Here is a 19,846-nt window from a genome sequence, read left to right as displayed (position 1 = left end):
TAGCATGAAARAATTCTTTTCCATTTCATCTTTATTCTAATATCCATACATAGCAGAAGTACCATGTTCCTAGAGCTCTGGAGTTACTAAAAGGTAATTGAGTTGCATCATGTATATCACACATTCTATTTAAAGGAGTTTAAAAAATAACAAAACATTGACCTGGGGAAGAAAAAAAAAAGAAAAAAAAGTAAGTCTTCAGATTACCGAAACGTTTCAGAAGTGTGTAAACTGGATAATTATGTCTAGACAATAACRTTTAAATATTCTCATATTTTTACTCCTTTTAGAAGTATCTAAACAAGTTGACATAATGGAATAGATTTCACTTATCTATTACAAAATGTCTAAAAATGAATGGAATAACCCAAACTTTGTTAGAATTTAATTTATATTAGATTTATTTTCTTACACTATTCAAGAATTGCCTTAAACTATTTCTATTCCTTTCTCTTTGTACTACCAATCTTGCATATTACATTTTGGACAAACTTTCCATACAAGGCATCTTGTAATTAGAAGAAATATGGTTCAGTATGTATAGCAAAAATTATGGGATGATGGCACCAAGCCAAAGAGAACTGCAAATAAAGCAATCTTGCTGTCTGAGTGTTCTGGAAAGATACTTGACATTCCAAAAGCTAAAATGATCCCACTTGACTTATGTGAAACTGAAATACATAATTTAAAAGCTATTTAGAGACTAATTTTTTTATAGAAAACTCTTCAAATATTTGAAGTTGACCAAAACAAAATTTTGATGCCAATTTATTAATTTTTGAAAGCACAATGATTACTTCATTATTTATGAAGTGAATGCCGTTCCCTCCATCATTAACAGAATGATTTCTACACTCTGTACTATGCTGGTACAAGTTTACAGCTTGCAAAGACAACATTCTTCTTTGTATTATTCATTACAGATGTAAAAATCAAATGCTCTTGTCATAACCCAGAATCACAATTAAAAGAATGCAGAGGGGAAGTAAATGAAAATACGTTTGGATACATCCTCCATTTTAGACAAGTTGATAAAAACCCATGCTGCTAAATTTTTTTACTGCATATTTTGCTGTTGACTCGTAATTCATGTTTCAAACTAATTAGAATTAAAAATGATACAGTCCCTACTACTTGATATTTTAACTATTTGGCCACAGATGTAATACTTACACATAACAGCTCTATTCATGTCTATTCATAGTGAGACCTCAGTAATATGTCAAAAGGCAGATATGCAGTAAAGTTAGAATTTGTTTTCATGTTCTCCTTCCAGTTGTTAAAAGCATTTAACCAYTGAACTGCTTTCATTAAATGTTTCACTATTTTTAATTAAAAATAAGGCTCTAAACCAGTATTTATCAYATTGCTGTGATATTGTCAATTTAGGTTCCTTTCTATTCCAGTGACCTGAATCAATATCTTAATCAGTATTTTTTCATCTATTTAAAGAAAAAACTAGTTTCTAGGCATTCATTCCCTTAGTGCAATCCTACTACAGAAGATTACAGAAATTATTAAAAGAATATTTTAAAAAAACTCAGGCATTCAAAATAATTACACTACCAGTRTGTCCACATTTTTTTAAGGTAGGCAGATAGTCAGATTGGTCAAAATTAGACTTTTCTTGATAATTTTGAGTATTACTGGAATTCAACAAGCCAAGAGAACCCCCAAAGTAGAATATAGAAAGGAAATTCTTCCAGCAAAAAGTATTTGTTTTTAAAGATTTAACTTAGTTTGAGCAATTATGATGAAACAAGTTTATTATTTGCTAAGAAAWTTAAACAACAGTTATCATGTCTGAGAACTCATAAATGAGTTTCTCCCTTTTGGATGCCATCTGAAGAAAACAATCACTTTTATTTAGGCAACACTGTAGAAACACGCTAACTTTAGAATGTAATTTGTGAAATATGTTTTATAGTGCAGTAAAAAGGGGGATCATAAAATTGGCTCCCAGAATTTAGGAGAAATAAATTGCAACTGCAAGCTACCAGTCACTTTAAAATATGGTGCAAGTCTTTACTTGTACGATTACATWTATCAACAAGACTTTTGTATCATAACCTATTAAATGAAAAAAGACTCAGTAAATTCTCTCTTTTTTTGAGTTCTGTTTTCTCTCACCTAAGARAAATACAAATAGTGCTTTAAAATTCAGAATTATGAGAAGGAATTAAATAATCCCTTCTGAGACTGGAACAATTTACTAGGAACAATTTTWAATGTAGCAAATGTATGGATTTTTTAAAGTATATTGTGAAGCTATTCAACACACAATGTGGTTTATGGGCAAATTTTAAACAAATTCAGAATTTCAATACATTAAATATAAAACTGAACTATAGCAAGTGTTAATGTGAGTTGTAATTGGTGTTTATCAGAAAATATTAAATGCTTTAATTTAAATTAGTCTATCAAAGCCAGAAATAAATTCACGTTAAATAAAGTTTCACAGTTGTTTTTGTTAAGTAATTCCACCYTTGACTGCAAATCAAATTTTTTTGTCAGAACTGGTCTTCTTCCTTGCAGTGTGACATTAACAGATACCATTTTAAATGAAAATATAAAATGATAATACATTTTGTTGGTAGTCTTAGGAGGGGCAAAATCAAAATTAAAAATAATAACCCAACAAATCACAATGACCCTGATGTTCATAATATGATCATAATTGCGCAGTTTACATGTAATAATTTATCTGCACTTTAAACAATCTTGAGCTCCAATGACAGGTGTTTCAATATATTGCTTTTGCTGTATAGCGGCTCACTGGAGACACAACCAGCACACTGGTTTTAACAAGGGGTGAACAAGGGCTTATAATAAAGCTTCATTTTACTTTGTCAGGTCATATGATAAAAGAAAATAAAAAAAGGGCTTAAATAAAGCTTCATTTTACTTTGTCAGGTCATATGATAAAAGAAAATAAAAAAAAACCCACAAGAGAACAGAAGCAGATCCTGAGTTAAATGGAAGTTCAGTATTATATTAAAGTCTTCTAACATATTAAATAAAGCAAATGAATATACAAGAATCTGAAACTGTATTTCTGGCAGTACATGCAGAGGTTGTGGCCATTTCAATTTTGCTGTATCAGAAATATATGTCTTGGTCCCTTGAAATGAGGTGCATTTTTCTGAAGATTAACTTAGGCATTTCTCTCCAGCGATAAACAGCACAAAATTAAACTTTCTATTTATTATGACTGACAAACTACTGCCAAATTTCTCACCAAAGAAATGGAATAACAATCCAAAGCACTATGTTTCCCACAGAAAAGCTTAAATTAACCTGTGGATCTCTCTACAAGACAAATCAAACCTGAAGTACAACACATCTCTGTTTTCCACATTTAGAACAAGCACTGTGAACAAACTGTGTACAAAATCATAGGCTTCTGCTCTGTTCATCTTGATGAGTCAAAAGTGCATCTATATCCAGCCTCCTCCAGCTGCTTATTATACTACACATTATTTTTAAGGATACAGGTTAAGGGGACCTTCCACTATGACAAGAAGTAGCTTGAAAGTTTGTCTCATCTCATTGTTCAAACTGAAAATCCTTTATTATGTACCCTAGGACAAAGCATTTGCAACTGTCTGGTATTTGAGAAATATGCTATTGCAGTAATTTATCTCACTGTATGGGTTTTGAAGACACATGGTGATATCTCAAATCAACTTCTAAAGAAAACTGCATGCCATTTTTGTGACACTGGGAATACTGMTAAAACTTACAAAAAAAGAAAATTTGATTTTTTGAAAGTCATGAATTATATATGGTGGTGACAAGATCATTGAAGGGCTCTTTTCTGCCTCAGAGATTACTTTTGATAAAGATTTAATTTGGCTTTTTCTTATTAATGATTTCCACAGGAAACTACAGACATGTGACTGAAGTTTTCTATTCACTCCTGAACATTCCTAGAAGTTTATAACAGAATTAAAAAGATGTCCTGTGATAGGATTTTAATCCCAAAATACATCAATATACAGTTATCTTCCCTCACATTAATAAGTCTCTTGGTTTCAATTACAACAGGATCCCTTAGGGAAACAAAATTACCGGTCAATACCTGCAAGAATTTATGGGAACAACTACTTCAAACTACAATAACAATAATAAATAAAAACCAAAAGCATTTAAAATGCCCTTACAAAAGCTCTATGCTGTAGTTTTTTCTGCTAGCTGAAGGGCAATTTCCAGAGGTTTCGAAATACATGAAAAGACTCCAACTTCATCCTGCACACTCCAGCACAAACAGTAATGCCATTATGATGGAGGAAGAGGTAGYAAATTACAATAGGTATTGTTGATTTGTTAAACTACATAAAACTTTGAAACTCACCTCTACTGCTAGAATAAGCTTTCACTGATCCTTATAATTACCAGGGATTCGATGGAAGTATTTGCTTTGGAATTCAGAAAGAATGAACATTTTGATATGAAAGTAAACAAACCCCCAAACAAAACTAACCGCTGGAGATTTTTTCAAAGGAAGTATCACTAATACATACAACCGTGTTACAGATGCTTGCCATCTACTTACCCTTCAGGTAATGMATTCTTACCAGACTACTAGAGTTAAGTTGCAGTTGCAGATGCACAAAAAATGAATACTAAAACCCAGAAAAGAAYCTCAAAATTTGGCACTAAATGTTAACAATACTGCTGATTTGCTTCAGTGAGTTCAGGTTTCTGAATAACTAACAGAACAAAAACAGAAGAGAAAATGTGTACGTGAAAATGAAGAGAAAAATTTTATATGAAATCTATAAATAGTTAGATACTATCATATATTACCACCATTTAATACAAACACACATATACACATAACATACATAAGCACTATCTGTACATTTTTCTATAAGCATAAATGTAATTTTCAGYGCTATTGCTGCTTGCTCTCGTTGCATCATTAAAAGAGCACAAAAGAGAAAGAACCACACACRGGACAGGGAAATGTAATAGGGGAAAGATTGACTCAGAGAAGAAGAGAAACTTGAAATTCAATATATCAACAATTCAAAATAATTTTGAAAAGAAAAAGAAAGTTGTATTTATTTAAATGATACAAATTGAGGAGAAGATTGTAAGCCAGTAATGGGTGAAGATGAAATATTTTAAACTCAAAAGTGTATTTACTACCTGCTCCATTCGGTCTATCCATAAGTGCTGCACTTAWCCCCTCAAAATATATTTGTCTTCTGAGTTACATTGTACAAAAAACATGGTGTTTTAAAAAATAGATTTTAAAAGGCTAACATTGGGAAAGAAATGGTTTTAGTGAGATCAAGCCTTACAGAGATTTGCTAATCTAAGTGACAAGCAGAAACTAAACATTCTTTTTTGTGGAAATACCCACAGTATGCCTACTCTTTATGATTTACATGATAAATGCTAAATATTGGTGAGAAAATGCAAGCAGGACAACCCGATCCCTTGATAATTAAACTATTCTATTTTAAAATAGAAAACATATGTATCCTGAATATTTAAACATTAGAATTTAATAGTATCTTGGGAAACTATTTTAACATTGTTAACTGTATCTCACTTCTCAGACCACAATTCATAATCCAGTTAGGAAGAATAAATGCAAGTTACAGTAATGTTTTTTCTTGTGACAATTGGACTTGATTSACTATAAATGCTATCTTATACCTCCAGACTTCTACTTGTAACAGCTACGCCCTATCTATAACATTTTAATATAAAAACTATATAATTCCATTATAGTTTGTTGAAACTCTTTTTTTGCTTTAGCAAACACCCTCAACAGAAGGAAAACCTTTTAAAAAAATCATGTGCCCTCAGAGACACTAAATGCATCATTAAACAAAGAAAACAGGCAATATGAAAAAGGAATAGTCACAATTTTTGAAAAGAAAAAGGCTACATATCTAGAGAGCTCCTTTTCAAGACTCAGAATCTTCAATTTATCAACAAAAGACCACACTTCATCTCAGGTCCTTGTGCCAAGCATTTCATCTGAAAAGCTTTGTGCAATTACTTTACAGCTAGAAATAGAGACTTTTTAAGTGATACAAAATCCAGAACTACTAGGTAATGGAAATTCTACAAGACAACTATGAAGACAACTGTCACCTTCTGCAGGTTACTTGACAGGAAACATTGTGAGCTAAATATATTCCTGGAACTGCACTAACCACACTCCTAATAATGACCATTTGGGCACTTTGTTTTTTCAGAAAGTTCTCAAGTAATTTCTCAAGGCACAGCTGCACAAAGTGCTGAATTGGAACACTTCCTTTTAAACATTTTTCAAACTTGACTCCCTTTAGGGGTTTATTTTTTGGTAGTGGTGGTGTTTGTTCCCCCCCGCCCCGCACAATGTTCTATTAGTGAACATAAAAGCCTACCTTGAAATTGTTTTCTGCACCTACAAAGCAAAAACTCCCTGACTACTTTGCTAAAGTGGAAATAAAGCATTAGACACTTTTATCTCACTACTGCTAAGAATGTAGTTTTAAAGTAATTCTTAGCAAATATACACTTAACATTACTGCAAAATCAGACCCTTAAAACATCTACTTCTGTTTCATAGGGTAGTTTCATCAGATCTTTTAATCTTTGAACACAAAATCTCACTTCAGTGTTTCAGAGTGCATAGCACTCTGCACCATTACAAACTTGGTAAGTAATAATTTACTTAAATTCCCAGCACTAAGGATATCAATAAAACCCAGAACTAGAGCATAAAATTGAAGAGACAGTTACACAAATCTGTGTGTGCTTGCTGCCCTAGCTCACCACTCTTCATCTTCACATCACTCTAATTCCTTTGACACACAGTCTCCCCACAGCTGAGAAAGTCCCCCTTCCTTACCAGCTCTTAGGAAAAGCTTATTAAAAAAACCCGCTATGTTTAAGTAAARTTAAGGTTGTGACACAAATCAACAAAAGGCAGGAAATTCAAAGATAATAGTGACAATCCATACTTAATTCATGATTGCTTAACAAAAGGGGCGAAATGCTACAAGGAACTAATGTTTAGCCTTAACATTACTCTGTGTTCTTGGGCAAACAGGTTTTTATCTCAAAGATTATACTAAYGCAGTATGTCCAGTCAGTCTAGATSAACCCCAGTGATTATTTAGCATTTAACAATGTGTTTGATGTAAGGAAACTTTTAAATTGATTGTCAGCATACTAGCATGTTACACTCTAATAAACACCATTAATTAAAAATACATCTTGAGAAAATTTCTAGACCAACCTAAAAAAGGATATAACATAATTTTTTTCAGAAATAAACAAACCACACTGTGTGTATACAAAAATACAAAATTATTAATTTTGTAATGTAACATAGAGKTTTTTTTCTCACCCTTTACCTATCTGTATGAACACGTACTCCAATTTGTGTTTGAATTTAATCTGTCTGTACACTATTAAAAATATTTGTCAGAAAAATGCCAGAGAAAGCCTATGACTAGATTATTAGGGTGTAGGGTTTTTTACTTTATCTTTTAAGCTTCCAAATAAAACTTAGTATTTTAGTGTACTTTAAAAATAATAATTAGATACAAACATGCATGCCTGGTAGTTTTGTATACTAGCTATTCTACTTGGAAACAAAAAAAGGAAGGAAATTAACAAAATGACAAAGATTGCACTTCATAGCCTTCTCTAGAGGACACGAAATTACCTCTTACATACATACCTTATTGGGTTAATTACAGGACACCAGTAACAGTTTTTACTGTAATTACTTAAAAAAAATTATTATTATTGACAAATTAATGATTAAAAAATTTGCAGAAAATTAGGAGCATTACTATTTTTTTCCTAGTTGAGTTACTAAGCAATCATGATCTTGTCCCACACATCAAAACCCTGGTATCTTTGGTAGCATAAAAAACCTGCAGCTGAAAATTTTCAAAGAGGGCTTTCAAAATCCTGCATCTGTACAAACCTAGCATCAAGTTTAATTGCCAAAGCAAGGACAATTCTGCGTTTCAYCCTTGGGATTCTGTAAGAAAAAAGCAGAGTTGCACAGGACTGTGCGTGCCTGCCAAGCCATGGCCTCACAGAGCCTCAGACACTCCTTGGTGGGGCCTGAACTGTGTGTGCGAAGTGGTGAAATCTTTGTAAGACCATGAGACTTCACCTAAAAGGTCCCAGGAGAAGTCAGGCATGTGCTTCTCAGCTGATTTCCTCTATCTGACCAAGCACAAGGATACTGAGGACATGAGGGCTTCAGAAGCCTCTGTGGAACAGTGGCTGGGCTTCTCCCCTTGAGAAGAGAGGCAGATTCTTTAATAAACAAAGCTCAACAACAAACGGAGCTWGCAGCACTATAAGAGGCTCACTTTTTAACTTACCAGCCACAAAAACAAATGWGATAAACTCTTCAACCGAATTGCCAGAAAATAAATGAGAAAAGGGTGATGCCTGGCTCAACTTTGCAACACCCTTGTTAAYGTAATTGACATTCACTTGCTATCACAGTGTTAATCTAAGGCAAAATTTTGACTTCCTTAGAAACCATACATTATGTTTATAACTTCTGCTTTGTTACAGTTTGTTTTGTATTTTCAGCTCAGATATCAAAAGCAGAATTTATTTATCAGGCTGGCATGTTGAGAGATATGCACAAGATCAAATGCTGATCAATTAGTCAGTAACGTATCAGAAATCAGTTCGTATCCCAGCTGTTTTACTGGATGTCTTACAGATCCGTACTAACAGAACAGTTGAATTTTTAAGCAAATAGTGAAACGTAGTAGCAACACTATGAATAGAAAACATTGTCAAAGTCCCAGTAGCTCACTACAACGATGCTAAGTGACCTAAGAATCCAACCCACTGGCGACACATACACCTTAGCACACAGAAGTCAAGAGAAGATCGGGTTGGGCAGAGCTAAACAGCCAAATACTGTATTTATTCCCCACTCATTCTGTCAAACACACTTGCTGCTTTTCATCTAGCCATGGACACTTACTTTTTCTCTCTTCACTCCTTCATAAGCAAGGTTTTCCCTATCCTAGGCTTCTTTGCTTTAGATTTTCAGTTGTTTCCCTGCTTTTGGGAAAAATCACATCTTTCTCCGAGTAACTGCAGTGAATGAAGGGTGAAATCAGTCTSAGAAATTACTGATCCTCAAGACATGGGTCCATTATGCCCATGGTAACTCTTTCCACATGGGTTGTCAAAGTCACAAGAGACRAGTAGGGGCTGTGGGTCTGTAGTACACAGACAGAATGAACAAGTCTGCCTTCAGCCTCTGTCCTGCACCTCCCGCCCTTCAGCAGTGACAAGAAGCATCTTCATTATCATAATTTGTGTTCTATACACAATTCCTCTCCCTGAACTTACACGAGATATTTAACAAATTCAGAAATTCACCTTGGCCAAACGGCATCAAGCTAAGGAGATCTGCTTTCAACTCTGGCAATGTCTGTTCTGCAACAGCTACAGGGTGGGCTCATGTTCCAGCGCTGCACATAAGGTAAGCAGAACCTTGCAGAACCACATACTCCTGAATGCACAGTTCAAACACCACAGAGGCACAAAATATGAAGAGGAACATAAAAAAAGACTGTATTTGTGACTACTGGAATGGACTACTGGAATTYATCACTTTGACACAGTAATTCTTCATGAAAAGCTAGGGAATATAGAGCTAAAAAAAAAATAAGTGAATGAGAAACATTCAAGCCTGAAAAGAGCATCTCAAATACAGAGTTTGTAAATACTACTGAAATTTAGGCACGTAAATGGGAGACAGACATTTGAGAATCTAGCCTTCTGGCAAAAATAATGTCTTATTTAAGGTTACTACCTTATTTGAAAAAAAAAAAAGACAAGACAAAACAAAGTAGCCATTCCAAACAAGTGCTAAGAAGTTTACCTATTCTAAATACAAAATCTGTCTCTCTAGGCCGCCTATCAGACAGCACATTTAATTCCTAAGATGCTCCTTTCTATTTCATCATAACAGCATTCTTAAAGGATCATCAACCTCATTCAAATTTTATAGCCTACAATAGGAAATCAATCCATTCTTGCTTGCTTAGTTATGCCATTGACAGCATCTAGAAACACATACATATTTTCTGATTTTCTCGCAAATGCTCTCCTGGTCTCCAGGACTATTTAAAGGGGACCTTTATCCAGTGTGCCCAGTAACTGCCGATTCTATTAGGATATGTTGCAGCACATACGTATTTTCATACTTCTAACCACAGATATTTTTAACTATGTCAAAYGTTTCTTATACATTTCCTATTTGTATGGATTAAGATTTTGAAAATTTTTATCTCTATATTTCCAACACTTTCTATAGAAGTCCCTGTGAACTCTGGTTCAATCTTCAAAAAATACAGATATAGGTATATTACATACCATAGTCTGTGATCTTACAGGATACTAAATACAGCTCCTTCAGGTTCCGTCCTTCTCTGGCAATCACCTCCACACATCTAGAAGACACAGTAAAATTACTGTTATAAAACAGTAAATCATTTTAAAATATCAAAAKTATAATCCACAGGTAAAATGTACTGTATTTAAATTTCTTCATGTTGCAAACAGCTCCATACATTTCACTGAAAATGAATATGGCCACATATTTACACTGCAGAAAAGTACTATTTCAAATGGAATGCCTTTATATGGATATTCCCCCAAGTCTTTGAATATGTGAGTTGCTTGAAATGTATACAGACAAGCACTTTGGAAAATTACACAAATGTGAACTTCCATTCTGTTATTACTTTGGAAAGTTTCTGTTGCAAATTTTAAGCTTTGACAGCTTTCTTCTAGGGAAGAACTACAAATGCACTGTAATGAGGACAAAATGTAGGAAAATGTAATTTAAAATTCATGTTTGTATTTATTCAGTGATTACTGCATGAGTCAGCATTCATCAGGTCATGAAATGTTACACGATCATGGTGTTCCAACACATTGCTGGAGAAGCTTCTGTAGATGAGAAAACAGCTCATTCATTTGCCTTATCACAACTGTGATGAATATGCAATGAAATATAAGGGCTTTTATTCTTTTGCTGTTTAATTTTTGTAAGTAGGAAAATTAGTATGAATTAATTAAAGAAATTAAATAGCAGCTTATTATATCCTAGTGACCCAGCATGCATTACAATCCTATGCTTCCAACTGCATTGCTTATATAACACCACTCAGAAGTCATAAAATATATTTTCAGTCTTATTAATGTAGATCAGTTGTTCATTAGATTAATTAGCATGACTATGGTGCTATTTTCTACATAGATACATTTTTAAAAGTGTATTTCATTGGATAAATTGTAAGAATTTCTTCTGATCCAATACATTCAACTTTAACTTTCAAGTCACTTACCCAATCACTTACTTTGACACTTAAACCAACCTTTGAATAGTATACAAAATTAAATTACTTGCCAATTTCTAAGAAAATAAGTATTGCTGAATTTGCCATACTTTTGAAACATACCTAAATCCTCAGTGACCTTTTTCTTCCACTTACCACCTCCAATAGATTATCTCCCAATCTGATTTAACTGTTCAAGCTGGCAATTTTGGATTTTAAAAGCAACCACCTAATTCTTACAGCTTACAATAAGACAATAACTCCACAATACTCCTCCACATCTATTTGTCATCTCTCTGCTTCCTTCTTCTAAAATACACAATGAAAATTCACTACTATTAATAAAAGAGCACACCTCTGACTGACTACCTTAATCACAGCTCCTTTAACACTATTTTAAGTTTTCAACCCTGGAAAACTGTGAGAGCCTGACATTTAGAATTTTTTTTCAATTCTTAGCATTGGGTGGAGGTTAGAAGAACATACTCATCTTTGCTAACTGGCTTATTAAGATAACTAGGCCAAATGAAAATATTTTTTATTATTTAGTCCAGAAAAACGCTTCCTAATAATCAGATTTTAGTGCTATTACTGGTAATATAAACAAACAGAAAACCATTATAATATATTTTATTAACCGTATTTTCATTAGACATTTCAGAAAATAAGATATAACTGAAGAGTCAATGGACATGAGCTTAAAAGAAGCTTTTTCTAATTATCATATGTATTTAGCATATCATATGTATTTAGCAGGGTAATGATATTATGAAGCACTTCTTACCTTGGATAAAAATTGTGAGTGTTAGAAAATTATTTTGAAAATTGTATCTAATGACTCTAAAAGTTTTCAAATTATTTTTACTTGCTAAGAGACAATTATCTAACAAAACTGAAATATAGCAATCAGTGTCTAAAAATACCACCACAAGACAGTCAAGATGACATAAAAGATTACCTAATTTTCTCTACAACTTCAGTTGCACACCTTTTCAATCAGTCAGGGTCAAATTTGTATTATCTGCAGAAATGCAAAAGCACTTGACTGTGTGGCCCTTATAATTGTATCCTTTAATCCTTCCAGATAGTGCAAGCTCTAATGGTAAAGTTTTTTCATGTGGCTTGAGTGACTTGTTCTCAGTGACATCTTGGTTCTAAATGAAATACTGTTCACTTTCTCCTACTAGGAAAAGAAAACCTTCACAATCTTCAGCTATATTCATTAAATAGAGATTTTTTTTTAAAGAAGACAAAAAGAAAAAAGATTTAAAAATGATGCTTTGATTGTCTCATGTTTTTCTCTTTCTTGAAAATACAAAAATCACCTAACATCTAAAAGAATGAGGCAATGACACACCCAGTTCAGAAAAAAAAATAATTATATATAGCTAAAATATTGAATTTATGTCCTTTTGTGTGCTTTAATACCTTGTGTTAGTCAATCCAGCTCCAGTTTTCATTTCTATTATTCTTTCTTTAGATCATCCCCATGTAAATCAAGCTGCAGTCATGAGAAACACTTTATATGGCCTTGTTCGTCTCTGCTCTATAGGGGGTCACACAATACATAATTGCTAGTAACAACTGACTTCTTTACAACATAAGGACAAATAAGAGTAGTTGTGTATTTATTACTTTTACTTTTTAATCTTTCTTGAACATGACAGCAAAGAAAAAGGTTAAAAGAACAAAATCAAATTAACCTTTTCTAGAAAGCAGGGATCATCTTAATTCTGTTGTAAAAATCCATCAAAATTATGTCAGATTACTGTCATATCTATCTTTGGAAGTACTTGTACCTATGATGCTGCCAAATTAGACAACAAAGAAGCCTAACCTAAAAAAAACAAAAAAAAAAACCAAAACCAAAACCAAAAAAAGCCCAGCATTATACTAGTAAATAAATGAATAAAAGTTATAATTCAAAGCTGTGACAAATTACAGAAGCGAGCAAATTGGAAAACTGAGCCCCATAAAATGTGGAGACTGACACCTCTCTACTAGGGATTAACATGGACATGGTGGCAACAGGTCTGTGCCAAGGCTGACAGAACTTCTAGAATCTCTTGACACAAAGTTACTGAGCAGGTTTTTATCATATGTGTTAAAGGTATTAAAATATAAACAATCTTCCAGAAAGAAAAGAGATTTCTACACTCAAAGTAACTTATTACCAAAAATGAGTCAAGGAATAAAGAAATAGAACTCTAGTTAGAGCTTTGCTAATATCCATATCTGGATCAGAGCAGGCCAAAGTTACAATCTTTTCACTTCTTACTTTGTAAATGAGAATCATTTAGAACGACATAACACATTAAAATATCAACACTGAGAACATGAAAAATTTTAGGAAGACACAGCTTATTTATTAAACCTGAAACTATTATCTAATAAAYGCTTACACCAAGCTTTCCCTAGAGCTACTCAATATTTTATGAATATTGTTCTCTGATAGACTGATAGGCAATTAGTTTTATTGCATGTGATTCTAAAAGTAAGAAATTAATACCACACACTGTGAAATTTACAGTGCAATCAGGAGCAAGAAAAAGGCAAAAAGCACAAATTGGTTTCACATAAATCAGCCAATCAAACAATATTCAGGAAATTAAGAATATAACTAAAAACATATCAACATATTGTTGTTCAAAATAGTTAAAAGACCACAAAAACTTGTAAGATAACTAGAAATGTAACATAAATGAGCACTGTGATGTTGAACATATCCATATGGAAAACATCCCAAAATTCATGATATTCAGAGACTAATAAACCAAAGCTTGCCTCATACAGTTACAATTTCTGAAGATGTCTTTCTTCTTTGAAAATTAAAAAGATCTCAAGGTGAAAATAATATAACTAGAATGTTGCTCAACTTTCTGCAACTGCTATAAAGAGAAAGCTCTCCACCTGGGTTACATAAATGACAGAAATTTGTCACTAACATGTACCTGTGTATACTCCTCTTCCCACCYGGTCTCTAGACATGGAAAATTACTTAGTGTACAGAGATTTACTGGTATAAAGCTTCTCTGTCAACAGTCTCTTCAAAAGTTCACAAAACTACATGACTGAAACACAGACAYGTCTATTGACAACTTCAAAGTTAAGTCCCTCTTCTTGGTAACTTCCTACATATAAATACGTGCAATAATTTCTCAGAGTCAAGGTTAATGACTTCCCAAAATGCAAGACCTCAAAAATAAGAATAAAACTCAAAAAAACTACAAAAAATAACCCATTTGAAACCCTGTCATTTTCTTCTCTTCATCCTACGTTCCTTCACCTGAATGAAAACTTTAGGTTAATGAAGTAGGCTGTGGGCTTCTACCTAAGAAAAGATAATCCTTGAGTTATGAGAAATAATTGTATTTTCATATATATATATCTGTATACATATATATATTTTAGCTATGAATGTGTGTGCATGTGTGTGTGTGTATACACACAGAGCTACTGTATTTTTGATCTAAACCTGAAAACATTGGAAAATTGTATTTGTGGCAACTGAAGGGAACTAATGAGAAAATATGAGTACACTATTTGTGGTGCAAGTGCTCCTGGGAGACCTTGTTACAGTCTGAGAAGCTCTCGTGCCCTGAGTGGAGCTAATTGCAGTTGCCAGATATTGGTCATGAGTTTGACAGTTTGAGGGAGTGAGTGAGCTTCACCCACAATAGAGATATAAAAAGCCCTAAAACATTAACGTATCACCTTGGTAAGGTTCAAAATGAACATCAAAACTGTTCCCGTGTCTTCTCTGGTCTTTGCATTTGTCTCCAGGCAGAGAAGTRAACACCTTGCTATTCCTCAAATCATAACCAACAGCACAACTGGGAAGCAAGAGGGAGCTGCGAAAGAACACTAAATCCTGCTRTGGAAACCATAAACCTCTCATGAAGAAATACATAGTGCTCTTTAAAAATTAGTATTTCAAGCCTTAAACTCAGGCCGAAAAAATTAGCTGCGCATGGAGTAACACTCAGAGTCATTCGATTCCACGACTTAAATATTCTAATGGAAGGCAGTAATGCAATATAATAAGCAGATCTCTCCTGTAACAAAACCAAACCTCTGACCATAGAAGCATATATAGTCTTAAGAAATTGATGCACACTGAGGCCCACTGAACTAATAAGAATAAATTAAAGGTTAAAATAGTGAAAAGACTAACATTTTACTGAGAGATATATAAACCCTTGTAAAACCTCATAAGAATGAATTACTAACTTAATATCCTGATGTATACATATCCTTGGTTCAGGATTCTCTTTCACTGACCATTTCATTTGCATTATGAACAATAGATCTCTTTCAATATATTTCTTTTCTAATAATTTATACTAGTAAGAGATATAATTTTTACATGTTTTTCAGTTACCCTGGTACACGGTTGTTACTGCCAATTTAGAATCACATTCAAATTACRTATTTTTAAATGATTTTCAATTTCAAGACCAAGAACTGCATCTATAAGAAACAACATTAACCACACAGACAGCAAAACAGAAAAAGACTTSTAATCAAAAACACAACCAGAATTTGAAAAGCACTTTTTGTCTAGAGCCAATACGCAAAATGTCACTAGTTACACAAGTTAACAGCAATTATATTAAAGCAGTCATTAAGTTGTGATTAGCAAGGAGGTATTCTTTAGAAAAATCAATGTAATTTAAAATTAGGTTTGCCAAACAGTTTTGCCACTTACAGCACAGAAGAACAGATTAGGTTTTTTCATGCTGGAACTCACAAATAACAGAAGTGAGGGCAGCCAAGTCCCACAGTGGCTGCTTGTGCTCTGAGGTAGTCAGGTGCATGCAAGCTCCAGTCAGAGAGCTACAAAGAYAAATGAATCAGCTCTGTGCTTAAGCTATTATGCCCTGTCTTTCAGCAATAAATATATATTTTCCAATATTTATTAGTAGTCTTATCTAAAATTAAATGCCTMCTGTTACCCTGACTGAACATAAATCCAGCAAGCAATTAAACYCAGAAAGGAGAAATTTAGCGAATTGTTTAATTCCACTTATCTGACTTTTACATGTAGTAGTATTCCAGGTGGCCTTCAGTTCCTTTCTGCCTTGAAGGAACTAGATACCGTAACAGATTTAACAGAAATAAACAACCAGGAAAAAATAATCTTACCCTGAACCCCTCATAAATCTGATTTGCCACAGCTAATTATACTTAAGCCTAGAAAACAATTAAATGGTATCTCTTATCTTTTTAGGAACTCTGGAATTTAGATTTGAGATGAAAGGGGCTACCTGATACAGCACTTCCAAAAACAGCTTCCTACATCTGTTGTGGCAACCTGTCTATTGCCATAAGGAAAATCAAGGGACTGCTAACAACCAGCAGGYCCATGCATATTCCTTCGCAAAAACTGTTTTGTACTATAAAAACAAATAATGGCTTCTTTCCTGAACTGTTCCAGTGGTGCTTTTCCACTTAAATACTGGCAAAATATTTACATTCCTAATATGATACTGTTGAACTACTCYGATACAGTAGTCAAGAGTTCAGAGTCTTGATGGACATAGTTGACAAGTGATGTCCTTCAGGGGTCCATACTGGGATCGGTGTTATTTAATATCTTCATCAATGACATCAGATCCCATCAGATGAAGGGATCAAAAGCACCCTCATCAAATCTGCAGATGACACCAAGCTGAGGGTGCAGTTGACACTCCTGATGGACAGGATGCCATYCAGAGGGCTCTGGACAAGCTCAACAAGTGACCCCTGGGAATCTCAGGAGGTTTAACAAAGCCAAGTGCTGGTGCTGCTCCTGGGTCAGGGCAATCCCCGGTGCCAGCCCAGGGCATGGATAGATGGAGAGCAGCCCTGCCCACAAGAGCTTGGGGGTGCTCTGGGTGAGAGCTGGACATGAGCCAGCCATGGGCACTGCCAGCCCAGAAAGCCAAGTGTGTCCTGGGCTGCACCCACAGCCCCATGGACAGCAGGGGAGGGAGGGGATTCTGCCCYGCTCTGGTGAGACCCAGCTGCAGAGCTGCCTCCAGCTCTGGGGTCCCAGCACAGGGAGGACAGGGAGCTGTTGAGAGAGTAAAGAGGAGCCACCAAGGTGACCTGAGGGATGGAGCACCTCTGCTATGGGGAACAGCACAGAGAACTGAGACTGCTCAGCCTGGAAAAGAGAATGCCTTACGGTGATCTAAATGCAGCTTTCCAGAACTTGAAGAGACCTTGTAAGAAAGAGAGGGACTATTTTCAATGGMATACAAACTTAAGACAAGCAGAATAGCTTCAAACTAACAGAAGATAGGTTTAGGTTAGAYATTACGAAGAAATTCTTTACTATGAGGATGGTGAGGCACTGGAAAAGGCTGGTAAGAGAACCTCTGGATGTCCCATCCTGAGCAATGTTCAGGGCCAAACTGAATGGAGCTCTGAGCGACCTATTCCAGTGAAAAGTATTTCTGTCCATGGCAGGGGCATTGGGACTGAATGATCTTTAAGGTCCCTTCCAACCCAAGCCATTCTATGATTTTGTGATTAGTGTACTGGTGCAGAAGAAGGATTGCTTGCATATCATTTCCTCACACAGTGAATGTTGGCTTTTCCTAAGTGTACAGGTAACTGTCATAATGTTATCTGCTTGCAAATGCAAAAATGTGCAGATWTAGAAAATAAATACTGCACAGTAGCTACAGACAAGATGGGARTTTGCAGATTGCAAGTTCTATTTCTATGCACATAAACAAATCCTTGTGATTTCAAACAAGATCCTTGCAGTCCCAGTGCCCCAGAGAGGGTGGGGTATTACCAATTCAGTTATGCCTGAACCTTCAGTTGAAATTATTTTAGTATCTGATGCTGCAGTAACTTAAGTTCAGAGACAGATCRCCAAACATGCTGCATATTCAGAGAAGTGCAGAGCAAAGGAGACAGTCCAAAGAAGAAAACCTTTAAGTATTGCTATGAGTCTCTCTCCCAGTACAAATCACACAAGGGCATGCTCAGTTGCACCATTTCATGCATGGGGAGACTGGGCTTTGAGCAGGGTTGGATTTAACTCTTCCTCAGCTTTTAYATCACATTTACATGCTTCAGGCCTCAAGCTGTTTCCAGAAGTTACAGTGGCCTCAGTTTGGATAGACTTTCTTTTTTTTTTTTTAAGTAGTTTTTTTCCAATTCCATTCCATTGTCTTAGCATAGAGTAAGAGTAAAAACACTTCTTTAAAAAAAACAAAAACAAAAAAAACTTCAACTTTTAAAAAGTAAGAAAAGGAAACGGTACTGCTGTGCTCTAACTTCCCATAAACATTCTTTAGCTTGTGCTTTTGGAATGCCTGGATAAACTTTAAAATAGTTCAATAAAAATGAAAAAAAACTTCACCTGATATTTTGAAAATAAAACACTGTGTTTATACAGCTCTGCACTTCTTGATCTCAATCAGTAGTACACACATAAGAAAGAGTATTTTACCACATTCACTGCTTTATTTTCATACCACAGTGGCTGACATACACTTCATTGAGCTTTGCACATGGGTGGCTAATCCATCTATTGAGATTTACCCTTTCAATCCCCTTTGCATCTCTGCCTTTTGTTTTAATTAAAAAAAGAACACCTCTACCAGCTATTTATTAATGTACAGATTTAAAGACTACACCTTCTTGAAATGACATAGCACATCATGGTCAAGGGTCATGGGAACTGAGAATGGATTTCACCAGTGGTCTCTCCTACTAAGTTAAGAAAAGAGCAAAAACCTCTGCCTCAATTTTTCCTTTCCAAAATGGAAACATATGCTAAAAATTTGCTTTTTTACTGACTTGTAAACGGATGTGATTAAATATTGCAAAGGCTCAGTTCTATGAAAACAAAAAAATCCCTACAGAAGTACAGTATTCTCAATCACATTCATGGGAACAGCAGTACTGCTAAGAGTTATGATCTAAATTTTTATGAGATTAACAAGATTTATATGGGGAATTTCTTCCATTACACAGTAGAAGTAAAGTCTTTCAGAGGACATAAGAAAGCTTTCTGCGAAACAGTCCTATCATCACATCTGATATTCTCCTCTGCARCTGAAGGATGTTCAAATTTGTAGTGAATTTCTGCTTATATAAAGCGATGATAGAGCAGAAGAGCCAAGATAATCAGAGGAAAAATATTAAATCYAGTACTCATCATAGTTCATGTATTTTTGGAACTGACTTGGGGTCCATTCTCTTTATACTTTAAGAATTAGAGCAAGTTTGTAAATCTGTTACATTCATTTAATTCTGCTGAAGTCAGCAAAACTGATGAAAGAAAAAATCAAGCTCAATGCATTTTTTGACAAATGCTATAAAGAAGAGACATAACAGAATACGAGCAATAACTGAGTTCTGCAGTCTCAGGTCTCACCCAAAGGGTAGCATCACAGCAAAGCTTGTRTGAGAAATCTGGAATGCTTCATACATAATACCTTACTGGAAATATTTTAGCGTACAAATTTTAGCATAGGAAGAAATATCCATGCATG

The 19,846-nt window shown here is 34.5% G+C and overlaps 1 protein-coding gene across 4 annotated transcripts in view; it reads right to left on the bottom strand.

Annotated features, from left to right (window-relative positions):
• The window catches only part of FBXL17 (F-box and leucine rich repeat protein 17), a 270,127-nt gene that overhangs the window by 86,388 nt on the left and 163,893 nt on the right, over positions 1 to 19,846 (bottom strand). For 2 of the 4 annotated variants that reach the window (XM_057367530.1, XM_057367531.1), the window contains exon 7: positions 10,381 to 10,457. The exons of the other annotated variants lie outside the window; for them this stretch is intronic. In XM_057367530.1, the coding sequence (XP_057223513.1) occupies positions 10,381 to 10,457 (77 nt within the window). The remainder of the gene's footprint in view (positions 1 to 10,380; positions 10,458 to 19,846) is intronic. 4 annotated transcript variants of the gene reach the window in all.

The sequence above is a fragment of the Malurus melanocephalus genome, unplaced genomic scaffold (assembly GCF_030028575.1).
Source record: "Malurus melanocephalus ecotype Western Australia unplaced genomic scaffold, MMel_1.1 scaffold_80, whole genome shotgun sequence".
Lineage (NCBI taxonomy): Eukaryota > Metazoa > Chordata > Aves > Passeriformes > Maluridae > Malurus > Malurus melanocephalus.
This window is presented reverse-complemented; position numbering and strand designations above follow the sequence as displayed.